Source organism: Brassica napus, chromosome C1 (assembly GCF_020379485.1).
Source record: "Brassica napus cultivar Da-Ae chromosome C1, Da-Ae, whole genome shotgun sequence".
Lineage (NCBI taxonomy): Eukaryota > Viridiplantae > Streptophyta > Magnoliopsida > Brassicales > Brassicaceae > Brassica > Brassica napus.
In genome coordinates, this window is record NC_063444.1 from 16,982,285 (window position 1) to 16,997,028 (window position 14,744).

Below are 14,744 nucleotides of genomic sequence, written 5' to 3' on the forward strand. Positions count from 1 at the left end.
ACCTTCTCTTTGAGTTCCTCGACTAGCTTTTCCGAATTCACATTGTTTTCTCTCCTCCATTGACTCAAAGCTTTCCTACAGCTAGCTATATGCTCCATTATATTCGCTTCGGGAGGCAGGTCCTCTGATTTCCAGCCTTCCAGAATGACTTTCCTTAGCTCCTCATTATCCAGCTAACGCTTATCAAATTTAAATTTTTTCTTTTTCCTGACTGGCTTTGTGAGAATATCCGCAAGCATCGGACGATGATCCGATCCCCACAGCCTAAGGTACTTTGTCGCTGTATGAGGAAACTTTTCATGCCAATCTTCACTACCCACTGCTCTATCCAATCTGCATCTAATAGTTGTTCCTCCTGATCTTTTCCCAACCCATGAAAGCTTATTCCCAGTAAATGGAAATTCCAGCATTCCACAGTGGCTTAGCTTCTGCTTAAAAGGCAAGAAGAAACCATCGGAACGCTTTCTTCCTCCCTCTTTCTCACTGTGATCAGTTATTTCATTAAAATCACCTATCATGAACCAAGGTCCATTTCGTGTGGTTGAGAAACGCGTAAGACGTTCCCATACTTGTTCCCTACGCTCTAATACATGGTCTCCATAAACAAATGTCATAAAGACTTTTATTCCATCAATGACTGCTTCGATGTCAATCATTCTGTTATTTGAAAATAAAACATTAACTTGAAATTCATCCATAAACAAAAGAGCTAAACTTCCGCTAAGACCAAATGGCTCAACGGTAAACAAATGATCAAATCCTAAGTCGGCCTGAATGTTTTGCAACAGTAACCTCCTGTTCTTTGTCTCAGAAAGAAATACAAGTCCTGGGTGATGCTTCCGACACATCTCCGTAAGGCGTCGAACTGTGAGGTCGTTTCCAATCCCTCGACAGTTCCAACTGAGTGTCCTCATTGATAACGGTGGGATGAGTTTTTGGACCTCATCGAACCATCACCTTTGGACCCGTTTGACTCCTTTTGGGAACCTGACCGGTATCGTCCCGACTTGTCAACTCTCTCTGATGCAAGTGAACTAGAACGAGCTGTTCTTTTACTTGGAGAACCCCGACGGAGGATCTCAAACATCCGGCTTGAGCTACCCAACGAGACACTTCTCCTGACGCTGAGTCTCTTGTGCTTCTCCTTCTTTTTCTCATCCACATTAGCACGATCAGCGTTCGATAGCTCATCTCCTTCCATCTCCATGAGCTCATCTCCCAAAAGATCATCCTCATTAACATCAGTATCCATTAATCCGCTGTCCTGTTGATCCACAAGGTCCACATCACTTAAAGCTCCAATAATCTGCTTATCCATGGGGCCTTTTGCTTGTGGAGAGAACGTGAGAAGCCTTCCATCTGCAATGTCGTCAACCCTGCTCCGAACCGTCACGTTTTCTATAGATTTCAATCGTGACGGAGTGACAATTGCACTAGCCAGCTTCCTAGTACCAGGTGTGTTCTCTTTCTTTTCCTCACTACTCGAGAGGTCATTACCGAAGTTCAAAGGCTCCTGAGGTCCCGCACCTAAGAATTGTTCATATGGAACAATGTCATTCTTCTTGTCAGCCGCACCACTACCATTCGGCTCAGAGTCTGTTATGTTAATGATTTTTGGTTTAACTCGCCACGATCGTCCTTCATTGCGATCATAAGGCCCCGTACGAGCACGTCCACCAGCATACCTGTCGCTCCTCATGGACTCATCTTTGCGCCTGATAATCCTATCAGCATGACTTCTATCACTTCGATCCTTCCCCCATGATCGGGAGTAGTTGTTGTTACTCTCACGTAGCCTATTACGCAGGTCCGGCCTTATCTCATACTCGTGAGAGTTGCGAGAATACATCTCCCTTTTCATCAGCGAAGACTGATGATGGTTACGGTCACTACCTTGAGTATCACGAGCACTTTAACGAGCTGGTAACTGCATGCGTGTGAATACATCTGATCGCTCCTGTGAGGGTTGTATGACTTCGATGGAGGGACAATACCCTTTCTCATGTGAGAGCATGCCACAACTGGTGCAATGCTTGAAGAGCTTATCATATTTAATCTCTATCGTGACCTCATCTCCTTCATATTCAACCTTTCGGGAGAACTTCAGAGGCCATCGTGAGTCGACATCAATAAGCATATGTCCTTCCGTGAGCTCAATAGTATCAACATGACCAATTCGGCGACCTATATTCTTTAGGTTCGTGTCTGTCCACAGATGGAGAGGGAACCCGATCAACTGTACCCAAAACGGAATGATCCATGGGTAGTCATCATGAACGATTGGCTCCCAACGAACCAACATGAACATACAAAAGTTATAATGGAATGGCCCCTTTGCCATGACGTAGTTAAGATCCCCCACGTTTGAGAAGTTGAACAAAAACTTCCCAGTCCCTAGATCATTAGCCGTGATTCTCTCTGCCAGGCCCCATTGTGCAGGCATCGTCTGAAGTAACTTCTCGACGTTCTGCTTCTTCGGGTTTAAAACCTTCCCGATCAAGGTCAAGCCAAGCTCCTTAATGGCAAATGAATCATCTCGATCCACCAACTTGATTGGCGCGTCATCATCTTCATATAAGATCCCCATGCCTTTGATATCCGCATGATGCGCCGACTTCATACGAAACGGTGACCCCATGTTACGATCTGGGGAATGACCTACCGTCTCTACGGTCTTGGTCGGAGACTCAGCGAAGACTGAGTGTTGAAATATCACCGCTTGAGATCTCAGCAAAGACTGAGATTTGACAGGAGCACCACTAAAAGAGTACTGACCGTATGGTAGAGATCGATCGAACGCACCAAAGAGTGTATTGACATATACGATCAGGGATCAAGGTGTGTTTCTTGGGGAATACGTCAGTAACATTTCTCCTCCTTTGCTACGAATCCAAAGAGACCACAAGGAGTGTGGATAGTCTCCCTTGTGCCGGAGAGGAAGCTGTCAGGAATGCGTTGGGACTGGATCGCCGTCGAGATCAACTAGATCTGAAAATCGCCATCTCTGTCACTGGAAGCCCTGAGTGGGTAGATTCAGCATCAGTTTTATTAAAGTGACGCTAATCAAGATGAATTATATCAGTTAGTCAAAGTGATGTTAAATTTGTTAAAAATGACATCAGTTGTTATAACTGATGCTAAATTATCTATATTTTGTATCATTTACAAATAAATGATTGAAAACTGTATCATTTAATTTTGTGATACAATTTAAGTGATACAATTCACATTTTTTTTTAGTGTACTCTTTCACTTTTTCATATATAGCTACTTTTTAGTTAGGTTATTATAGTTTCCAAATTTTTTTGAGAAGTGTTAATTATTTTATTTTATTTTTCTTATTTTATTATTTTAAGATCTAAATAATTAACAAAAGAACTTAACATTACTACACTGATTTAGGTTATATTTTTAATTAACAATAGTACATGTTAAAATTTAGTGAATTATAATTATTTACTTGTGCTATGTTTATTGGGGAAAATTTATATATATAATAAGATAATTGGAAGAAAAAATCTTTTATATTTGCCTTTCATCAAAAATTCCCCTTTCATATATCACAGATTAACTAGATCTGATTTTAAATAATAAATTACTGCATATAGTTAGAAAAGTTGGACCATAAATTTATGTTAATTTTAAAGTCGTGTATGTTTTAGTACAACTATTAATAGTAATTGTTTGTTGTTTTATTACTTTGTAATTTAACTCACAATATGTATGCAGATAATTCTAAATCCTGAGGCTTCGAATGTTACAAACGATACGCAACGCATCGCTGTTAACAGTAACTCTACGTACACCATATGTTTTTATAACTGTTAGAACTAGATCGCAGTTGAACCGCTTGTCCCACATCACTCAATCCGCAACTACCGTTTGGAGCCTAAAAAACAAAATTTCCATCAAATAGTATGATAAAATTGATTTGCTTACACTAAAACATGCATGTGAAGTTTTCAGGATTGTGCTTTGTTGTCAATTAGCATCTTATCCACGGCATCATGCTTCAGACCCTTATATTTATTAAGCATTTAATAGCCGAATTTGGTAGGTGAATAGTTGTAGTGCAAAATAATGTTTCGGTTGTAACTTGTAATCCTCTTTTATAAACCAGTGTTTTATAAAAATATACTAACAATTTGAAAAGGGCATTCGTCTTTCATTTTCTAATGGTTAGTAGTTAAACTGTTTACGAATCAAGACAATGACATACAAAACATACATACAGTTTAAAGAGTAATAAACATGTAATCACTAAACTTGTAATTCTGGTTTTATTTTATTTCGTCATATAAATAAGTCGTCAAATGGACCCCACGATAAAAAAAAACCGTAACTTGCTCCCCCTAAATTATAAGGGCTAATTGGCGAAATAGCTAAGTGGGAGAGAAATTAAGTATATGAACATGATTTTGACATAATTAAATGGATATCAATTGTCTCTCACCTCATCCGGTTCTACCCTCCACGCTTACAAGTCTTCGGTGAAAGAGAGAGAAATAGATGACGTTTTGCAAATTAAATAGATGACGATGTGATAGAGAGAGAGATGACGTTGCGGGAAGGAGGAATTAATGATATTCACCATGCACTGTGCAGATCTTAAGGACAGAGTAGAAGCCACGTCCTCATGAAAATAACCGCATGCTATTTACTGAGTTCAGTAAATATGTGGATCAGAATAGACCACCCTCACAATATATCGTGTATTCCATATACTTTTGACAGTCTGTCCATCTCGTTGTTAAGTAAGAAAAAGACATTGACGAAGGTGAAAGCAGAGAACGAGTTAATGCTCAGCAGATTCGAACAGGTAATCATCAGTAACAACCAACTAATCCTTGTATTTATCTGTATTTATAGTTGATGATCATTATAGTATTTGATATAAATGATTGCCTCAATATGGAATGGACCATTTGATGTAGATCTGAGATAGTAATTTTTTTTTCTCCAACCTGCAGATGACAGAGCAAGATAAAGTCTTGCTTGTACATGGGACGTGCGTCCGTGATAGCGATCAACGGTGGATATTTGAACCTGACATAACGTCTAAAGTAGAACATTTCATTCGAATATTCTCTGGGATGACAATGATAGAGTTATTGACTTCGGTGAGAGAACGCTATCAACTATCATCGACAGATGATACGCTCAAGCTTTCATATCAGTATCCAGAATGGGTGAGCTTTGGAGATGGAGAGCTCGAAATGCCTCAGTACATAATCGAGGACACAGAAGTCGGTGTGTTTCTAAACATGAGGAGATCTATTGAAAAAGTTCCTCTATATGTCTCTATCTACCGCCAATCACATGGAGGGAAGCAACTTACTAAGGGGCGCGAGACAGAACAGAGGGTGCCTATGGCCGAGGATGTTGGAGATGGAGGCGATGAAGAAGACTGGCATACCTTTGCACTATCAGAAACCCCACTGACCATTCCACTCACTCAACCAAAAGGAAAGGCGATTCTACATGAAGTTCCAGACTATTCCGTTTCAAAGGCGGTGAGATCTAAAGAACGACGGAGTACTATTCCACCTTCACCAGGTGGAATAGTAATCACAGAGAGACGTGATCCCACCCGCGCTACCAGTCCTTAGACAGGCACGAATGAGAGGGGAAAAAACAAACGTCCTGTGGAAGAGGAAACAGACATGGTCGTTCCTGTTGTTCCCGCAGTTGTTGGTGAAACCGGAGAAGGGTCTAGGCCGGTCCGAAGACGTCTATTATTTGTAAATTCTGGCATTCCTGACACTGACGGTGGAGTTGGAGATTCAAACTTTGGTTCAGATGATTCAGAATAATTACCAGTAGACGATGGTCTACACTGGGGTAAATTCGATGAAGCACTTCACGAGATGCTAAACAACCCCTATACGCCAGCATTTTTTAGAAGGGATGCTCCAACTGTATTCAATAACCGGGAGGGATCAGGTAAAAAAAAACACTTTTAAGTAAATACAAATGTAAAGCGACATGATAAGGAATGAAATTTAATAGAATGGATTTGTTATTTTGTTGCCTATACTATATTGATATAATAAAAGTTAATTCCATACTATATAAAACAATTGACATGCAGCTGAATGTTTCATTGACTTTGTAGGGGTTGACACGGCTCTGGCCGACATCCAATACGAGGGAGATGACTTTTATGTGGGTCGCGTATTCAAATCCAAAGCCGACTGCAAAATCAAACTTGCAATACATGCTATAAACAGGAAGTTCCATTTCAAGACCACTCGTTCTAGCCCTTCCATACTACTTGCACAATGCGTTGGTGATGCATGCCCATGGCGCGTGTATGCGGTCTTGTTAGATGCAAGTGGGAACTTCCAAGTCAGACAAGCTAACCTAGTTCACTCTTGCACCGTTGATGACCGTAGAAACTACCACAAACTTGCAACGACTGTCGTGATTGGCCAGATATTGAAATCTCATTTTGTTGGTATTAAGAAGGGTCCCACTGCCGCAGCAATAAGGAACATATTGCTAGATGAATTTCATGTCAACGTTTCATACTGGAAAGCTTGGAGAGCTAGAGAGATGGCGATGGAGCATGCAGTGGGGACAATGGTTGGAAGTTATGCACTGATACCTCCATATTTGGCACTCCTTCAGTCTTCTAATGTAGGAACCGTATGCTACCTAGAAAGTACGGATGAAGAAGAAGGTGGAACACGGTTTCAATACTGTTTTGTTGCTTATGGAGCATCGGTGGCAGGGTATTCGTCTATGCAGAAAGTTGTTGTTGTTGATGAGACGGCGCTTAAAGGGAAGTATGGTGGGTGTCTACTTTCAGCCTCAGCACAAGATGGGAATTTCCAAGTATTTCCCCTTGCGTTTGCTGTTGTTAATAGCGAAAACGACGATGCTTGGCAATGGTTTTTCCAGAGGCTACAAACTTTTGTTCTGGATACCCCGGGCTTGGTTTTCATCTCTGATCGCCATGCAAGTATCGCCACTGGACTGAGGAAGGTAAATATGCGGACAATCTTTATTGAACATTAAATTAAACACATTCTATTTTTTTCCAACTATGCTATATGTAACGTTCACCATCTATATAATATATTTGTACTTGTACAGGTCTACAACCATGCTCAGCATGTCATATGTGTTGTCCATCTGTGGAGAAATGTGATTGCAAAATACAAGAGTAGCAGACTCGCGAACCTTATGTCCGCTGCTGCAAGAGCTTTCACCGTGACTGAATTTAATAAGAAGTTTATTGAAATTCAGAAAATCAGCCCAAATTGCGCGGCTTACTTGGTTGATATAGGTAACGATTCTATCTGATATTATATAATACACAACGGTACTATACTATATTGCATCATTTCTATTCTATCTACTACAATATAGTACTAAATATAAAACTGCCCAGTACTTATTAATATTGTTAACAGGGTTCGACCAGTGGACTAGGGTTCATTTCAGGGGGAATAGGTTCAACGTCATGGATTCAAACATAGCTGAATCCTGGAATGGTGTGCTTAAGGAAGCACGTGAATATCCCCTCATTACCATGTTTGAGTACATACGTACAACCGTTATGTCTTGGTTTGCATTGCGTCGAGCGAAATCAACCCGTGAGCAAGGAACTATCACCCCAAATGTCAGGAAACTCGTGGAGGAAAACTTTGATCTCTCCACCGCTATGGCTGTACGTGATATAGCCGATCTTGAATACCAAGTGCAGGACCCCACCGGGGAGTGCTTCACAGTTTTATTGGGTCCCGGTACTTGCACATGTGGTGAGTATCAACTAATAGGGATACCCTGTATGCATGCGCTTGCTTGTTCAACCAGGGTTGGATTTCCATCTGATGCGCTGGTGGCACTGGCTTACCGTGTACCAACATGGCGACAAGGCTTCATCGGAAAAATATATCCGGTCCTATCTGTTGGTGGATTAGAACTCGGATCTGGAACTAGAGCTCCATTACTTCCACCGGCAGTACGCCGACCACCTGGGCGTCCTAGGAAAGTCCGCATCCTATCACGTGGGGAGTACAAGGTAAGCTACTCTACCATTTATGAAAATTCTAATTACTGAACGGAATAGTTAGATCAGCTTATGGAATAGTCAGGCCGAATAGGTAATTGTTCAAATGGACTAAATATAAAGTACAATATGTAAATATTGTCTTAATACCTATTAATATGGAACATTATATATTCTGCATTTACGCTAGAATGATAGATGTTTAAATTTGGTTTGTAGAAAGGAGGAAGCTCGTTAAACAGGAAATGCAAACGTTGTGGCCGTTCAGGACACAACAGGGCATCCTGCCGCAACCCAATATGATAAGCTATAACTATGGAGAAGGCAGCAGAAGGCAGTTCAGTGAAATCTTTTGGGAACTGGGTGATTATGCAGTAGCCAGTGTCGTATAAAGACCGGGCATGTACAGGAAGTGGAAAGGGGGGAAAACAGTCTTTTAACCAAATAGAATGGTATATGCTTTACAGTGATATATCTATCTATTTGGTATGTACATATTATGTTATATAGACCCCTTTAAATCACAATTCTTGTGGTTGTTGTACGGAACACCCCCAGACCTTCTCTTTTGTCTAATATTAATAATGTCGTTCTCCACTATTTGCTCACACCTTATAAGCCTTAAGCTTTTAGGTTGTTGTTTCTATACCATTTATTTTCAGTATTATACTATAACTAATACCTTTAAACCGTTAACAATAGAAATCCTAAACAGAACATGTCCACTCTTTTGGAAAACTAAACCCAAACCCCCTTCCCCCAAACCCCAAACCCCCTCCCCCCCCCCCCCCCCCCCCCCCCCATTAACCTTAAACAAAATACATAGTCAAAAATAACTTAAAAAGATGACGTACTATACCATTTTTCAACACATAACCATATTAAAGTTAATATGGTTATAAATGAAATTTGCATACAACATCTCCACCCTTACGGAAAACTAAACCCAAACCCCCCTCTCCCAACATTAACCCTAAACAAAATACACATTTTAGAAGTAACCCAAATAGATGAAGCACTATACCATTATTGTTTAACATTATACTATATTAAAAGTTAATATGGTTAAAACTGAAATTCGCATACAAACCAATAACCCTTACAAAAGAAACTCTATAAACACCCCATAAAAAGACACATAAACCCAAACCCCCCCCCCCCCCCCCCCCAAACCAACCCGTAGGGAAAACTAAACCCAAAACCCCACCCCACCCCCCTAAACCCTAAACCCAATACAATACCCCCTTTTAATAATACAAAACGTAAACACCAACACCTCCACCCTTTTTGAAAACTAAACCCAAACCCTCCCCCACCCCTTAACCCTATACCCATTACCTTCTCTTTTGTCTAATATTAATAATGCCGTTCTCCACTATTTGCTCACACCTTATAAGCCTTAAGCTTTTAGGTTGTTGTTTCTATACCATTTATTTTTAGTATTATACTATAACTAATACCTTTAAACCGTTAACAATAGAAACCCTAAACAGAACATGTCCTCCCTTACGGAAAACTAAACCCAAACCCCCGCCCCCCAAAACCCCCCCCCTCCCCCCCCCCCCCCCCCCCCCCCCCCCCATTAACCTTAAACAAAATACATAGTCAAAAGTAACTCAAAAAGATGACGTACTATACCATTTTCAACACATAACCATATTAAAGTTAATATGGTTATAGATGAAATTTGCATACAACATCTCCACCCTTACGAAAAACTAAACCCAAACCCCCCTCCCCCAACATTAACCCTAAACAAAATACACATTTTATAAGCAACCCAAATAGATGAAGCACTATACCATTATTGTTTAACACTATACTATATTAAAAGTTAATATGGTTAAAACTGAAATTCGCATACAAACCAATAATCCTTACAAAAGAAACTCTATACCGTTTAAAAAAAATTGCAAAACACCCCATAAAAAGACACATAAACCCAACATCCAACCCCAACACCCCAAACAACCCTTCATCAAAACTAAACCCAATACCTTTACACACGTTAACATTTCCACCAAAGCACAACAAACCAACCCGTAGGGAAAACTAAACCCAAACCCCCACCCCAACCCCCTAAACCCTAAATCCAATACAATAACCCCTTTTAATAATACAAAACCTAAACATCAACACCCCCACGCTTATTGAAAACTAAACCCAAATCCCCCCCCCCCAAACCAACCCGTAGGGAAAACTAAACCCAAACCCTCCCCCACCCCTTAACCCTATACCCATTACCATTACCCCTTACACTACAAGAAAACATCGGTATTCTGACGGACATTCCGACGGAAAATGAAATCCTCGGAATTTCCTCGGAATATACCGACGGAATTCCGAGGAAACATCAATCCGTCAGAATATTCCGAGGAAATTCCGACGAACTAGTGATCGATCGATGCATTTTTGGACATATACCCATCGATCGATCACATTGTTACGCTTTGGTCCATCATAGTGATCGATCGATGCGTTTTTGGACATAAATAGATCGATCGATCCGTTTATAAAAAAACATTCGAGATTTTGAAACCCCAAACACTAGTTCCTCAGAATTTCCTCGGAATATTCCGAGGAAATTCTGAGGAACACTTGATATCCTTGATCGATCGATGGGATAATCTCATCGATCGATCACATTGTTACGCTTTGGTCCATCATAGTGATCGATCGATGCGTTTTTGGACATAAATACATCGATCGATCCGTTTATAAAAAAATATTTGAGATTTTGAAACCCCAAACACTAGTTCCTCAGAATTTCCTCGGAATATTCCGAGGAAATTCCGAGGAACACTTGATATCCTTGATCGATCGATGGGATAATCTCATCGATCGATCACATTGTTACGCTTTGGTCCATCTTAGTGATCGATCGATGCGTTTTTGGACATAAATACATCGATCGATCCGTTTATAAAAAAACATTCGAGATTTTGAAACCCCAAACACTAGTTCCTCAGAATTTCCTCGGAATATTCCGAGGAAATTCTGAGGAAGAAAAGGGTTTCCTCGGAATTCCCTCGGAATATTCCGAGGAAATTCCGAGGAAATAGGGTTTTTAAACCGAAAACAACGTTTTGCGGTTTGAATAACACCTATATAACCCTTATTAAGTGTCTTACGTTCATTATGAAGTCAAAAATTTGTTCATTACCCTATAATAAACACTTTTCCGATTGTATGAACGAAATCCCCACAACATAAGAGAAACACTTATACACTTTAATGAACGGTAAAGGGAATACTTACAATTCGTTTTGAAATTTGTTATTTCATGGTTTATGCTCATCTATACAAAGAATCTTCAATGGTATGCATTACAATTGTATAAGAAATGAAATACGGCAAAAAAAAATTGATGTTTTGAAACCCCAAACACTAGTTCCTCGGTATTTCCTCGGAATATTCCGAGGAAATTCCGAGGAACAATATAAATTAATAGAAATACATGCACATGATATTCTTTTTCCTCGAATTAATGAAAATATTCCGAGGAAATTTCGACGGATATTTAAGTGGCCGTCGGAATTTCCTCGGAATATTTTCATTTAACCGGGCAAACAAGCTGCCAAATATTTCGCGAAAATTGAAATTGAAAATACTGAGGGAATTCCGACGGAAAATATCCGTCAGACCCAAGGTTTTATAAACTCGAACCGCATCTTCTTCCTCATTTCTCTCTTCTTCCCCATTTCTCTCTTCTTCCTCTCCGGCGATCTCTCTCTCTTTCCGGCGTTCTCCACCTTCTCTCGCGACGATCTCTCCGGCGAATCCTTTCCATTCCTTTACAAATCATGTAAGGACCTTATCCCACTCTCTTAGGTCCTATTTGTTAGGTTTTTAAGTAGATTTGATGATTTTATAAGTTTTTTGATAGATTTTTGTTAGGGTGATTGGGTAGGATTGTGATTTGTTGTGTAATAGGTTTAGAATTGTGATTTGGTTGTGTTGAATTGGTTTAGAATTTTTTTTATAAATTGTTTATTATTTTTGTATTTACAAAACGTTTATATAAATTCGATTTTACAAAACGTTTTTGTATATAAATTCGATTTTTGGATTTATAAAAGATGATTTCATATTTATAAAAATATTTATATTTATTAAAACTAATTTTGTATTTATAAAACATTTTTTGATTTATAAACACTATTTTTTTATTTTTGTATTTATAAAAACTATTTTTAAATATACAAAACGTACTTTGTATATAAATTCGTTTTTTGGATTTATAAAAGATGATTTCATATTTTAAAATTAATTTTGTATTTATAAAACATTTTTTGATTTATAAACACTATTTTATTATTTTTTGTATTTATAAATACTATTTTGTATTTATAAAAAGATGATTTCATATCTATAAAAATATTTATATTTATTAAAACTAATTTTGTATTTATAAAACATTTTTTTTATTTATAAACACTATTTTATTATTTTTTGTATTTATAAAAACTATTTTGTATTTATAAAAAGATGATTTCATATTTATAAAAATATTTATATTTATTAAAACTAATTTTGTATTTATAAAACATTTTTTTATTTATAAAAACTATTTTATTATTTTTGTATTTTAAATATGTTTTCTATTTCAATTTTAATTTTATATTTTTGAATTTCAATTTTAAAAAATAGATTTATAATTTTTTTTGAATTTTGGAAATATTCCGAGGAAGTATATCCCTCGGAATATTCCGACGACATATTCCTCGGAATATTCCGAGGAATTTCCGACGAAAAAAGTCCTCGGAATATTCCGAGGAAATTCATTTCCTCGGAATTCCGTCGGAAATTTCCGAGGGATTTCCGAGGAAAGATGAATTTCCGAGGAGTTATTTTCGAGGACTTTTTTCGTCGGTATGTCGTCGGAATAGCGTTATTCCGACGACATACCGACGATTTTTTCCCTCAGTATGCCGCTGTTTTCTTGTAGTGTTATAACGTGATAATATCAATCGTCATATATAGAATAGTTATTTTCTGAAGATAATTTAAATAGTATGGAATATAGATGGAATGTGTAGTACTTATATAAGATTTTCGAGATGAACATAAACTTGGGTATGACTCAAGATAGACTGACTTATGATAACCTTCGTTACACATGTTGTACAATCAGTACTCTATACGGTAAACACTAACTGCTTAAAAATATACTATTTTTTTTCATGGAATAAAGAAACATGTAACTGAGGACATCATAAATTAACCATAAGAAACCATCGTTTGTTATTTTGAAGAAACAAAGTATCACAGAGAAAAACATAAAGAGGTAGGAGAAAGGAAATTCCGTAACACAATGTGGATAACATCAAACACGAATGAACATAAAGTAGTACAGTTCTGAAAACGACTAAACTGCAGGATTAGTGGGGACCACCTTAAACATACCCAGCGTAGATATCGCATAGTTCTCCGCTGCAACACGAACCTCCTCTTCAGTTAGAGACAGATCAATCAAAGGATTCCCCAACGCAGCGATCTCTAACAGAATCAGTGCCACCACCGCGACATACCCTAAGAACAGGAAAAGGATTATTAAAAATTTAGTGTGGAATTCTATACTGGCTACCCCATAAAGTATAGTAGCTTATGTGTATGGTATAGACTAGAGCTTGATAAACAAAAATTTTATAGAGAGGCGGCCAATACCTGGATGTTCAAGTAGAACTGGTATATCTATGCGAGATATGGGGAACGGAAGGTAATTCAACTCACGAGGTCGGGAAGTTAGACAGAACCTCGATATCATGTGAGGCATCATAATCGATATCGGGTTGACGACATCTTTCACCACAGAAATAGGAGGACATGGCTGGTTCGCGTCCACCACATAGATGGCCCACATAGCTAAATCTACTATCATGCCAACCCAGTGTCTGTCTTTAACCAGAATCAGAGTGTAGAGAAAATCTACTTGCGTAAACCACTATGGCCGGTGCATGAACTGACTGCGCAGAGACATCGGAAAAGTGAAGGCGGCCTTATCTTGCATGGCTTCAAAAGCAGGATAACTGCGGATTAGATCCATAAAAAAAGTTGGAGGGATGAAGTCAAATTTTGAAGATGGATTGCTGTCACGCCTCTTTCTTATCCAACCTATAACACGATCCACAGCCTACAATATACACATAAATAAGAACGAAAACATATAGACAAAATTTATGCGAAACAGTAAGGGTTATAACGTACCTCATACGAACAAACACCGGTACAATTGAACACATCATCCAAAGAAGCAATGGAAATGACTGACCCGAGGGATGGTGCATTTGATCTGAAGGAAAGTGCTAACACAGTTCGGTGTTTAATTCATAAATATACCATACTATATCATATGGAATATATAGTTTTCAAATGGAATAGCAATCATGAAATGTTTTCCACTTACTTTGCCTCTGCCATTATCTTCAAAAATGCCTCTCTTGAAGCTGGGGTTGGAGGAGTAAATGGGGAGAAGCCACCTATAAATGTGGGCTTTTCTTGAGGACGAGGCTTTGGGTTACTTGGCTCAACCGACACCTTTTTAACCCGTTTAAGAGGTGGAACATTATCATCCATTTGACGTGGCACTTTCTTGTTTCCCTCTTTCTTACGGATGGTGGGTGCAGGAGGAGTGTAGCGTTTGGTACTTGTATGCGTACGTCTACTGAAAAGTCTGCCACCATCTTCTTGACCACCGGCTGCATCAGTGTTCCCTCGTCTAACCTAT

The 14,744-nt window shown here is 38.7% G+C and overlaps 2 protein-coding genes across 2 annotated transcripts; one reads left to right on the plus strand and one right to left on the minus strand.

The window, feature by feature from the left end:
- Positions 1-1,912: 1,912 nt before the first annotated feature.
- LOC106441609 lies at positions 1,913-2,638 on the minus strand. The gene has a single exon (XM_013883408.2). The coding sequence runs from the start codon at positions 2,636-2,638 to the stop codon at positions 1,913-1,915; it is 726 nt and encodes a 241-aa protein (XP_013738862.2).
- A 3,025-nt stretch (positions 2,639-5,663) lies between these two features.
- Positions 5,664-8,320, plus strand: LOC125579851. Its single transcript, XM_048743729.1, has 5 exons — positions 5,664-5,793; positions 6,116-6,987; positions 7,099-7,291; positions 7,419-8,029; positions 8,237-8,320. The coding sequence occupies exons 1-5, from the start codon at positions 5,664-5,666 to the stop codon at positions 8,318-8,320; spliced, it is 1,890 nt and encodes a 629-aa protein (XP_048599686.1).
- Positions 8,321-14,744: the final 6,424 nt, after the last annotated feature.

Excerpts from the sequence above, each read along its gene's own strand:
- LOC106441609 (XM_013883408.2), bottom strand. The coding sequence starts at position 2,638 with ATGGGGTCACCGTTTCGTATGAAGTCGGCGCATCATGCGGATATCAAA.
- LOC125579851 (XM_048743729.1), top strand. The coding sequence starts at position 5,664 with ATGGTCGTTCCTGTTGTTCCCGCAGTTGTTGGTGAAACCGGAGAAGGG. Across the intron at positions 5,794-6,115 it reads AGTTGGAGATTCAAACTTTG|GGGTTGACACGGCTCTGGCC; the intron begins GTTCAGATGATT and ends TTGACTTTGTAG. Across the intron at positions 6,988-7,098 it reads TCGCCACTGGACTGAGGAAG|GTCTACAACCATGCTCAGCA; the intron begins GTAAATATGCGG and ends GTACTTGTACAG.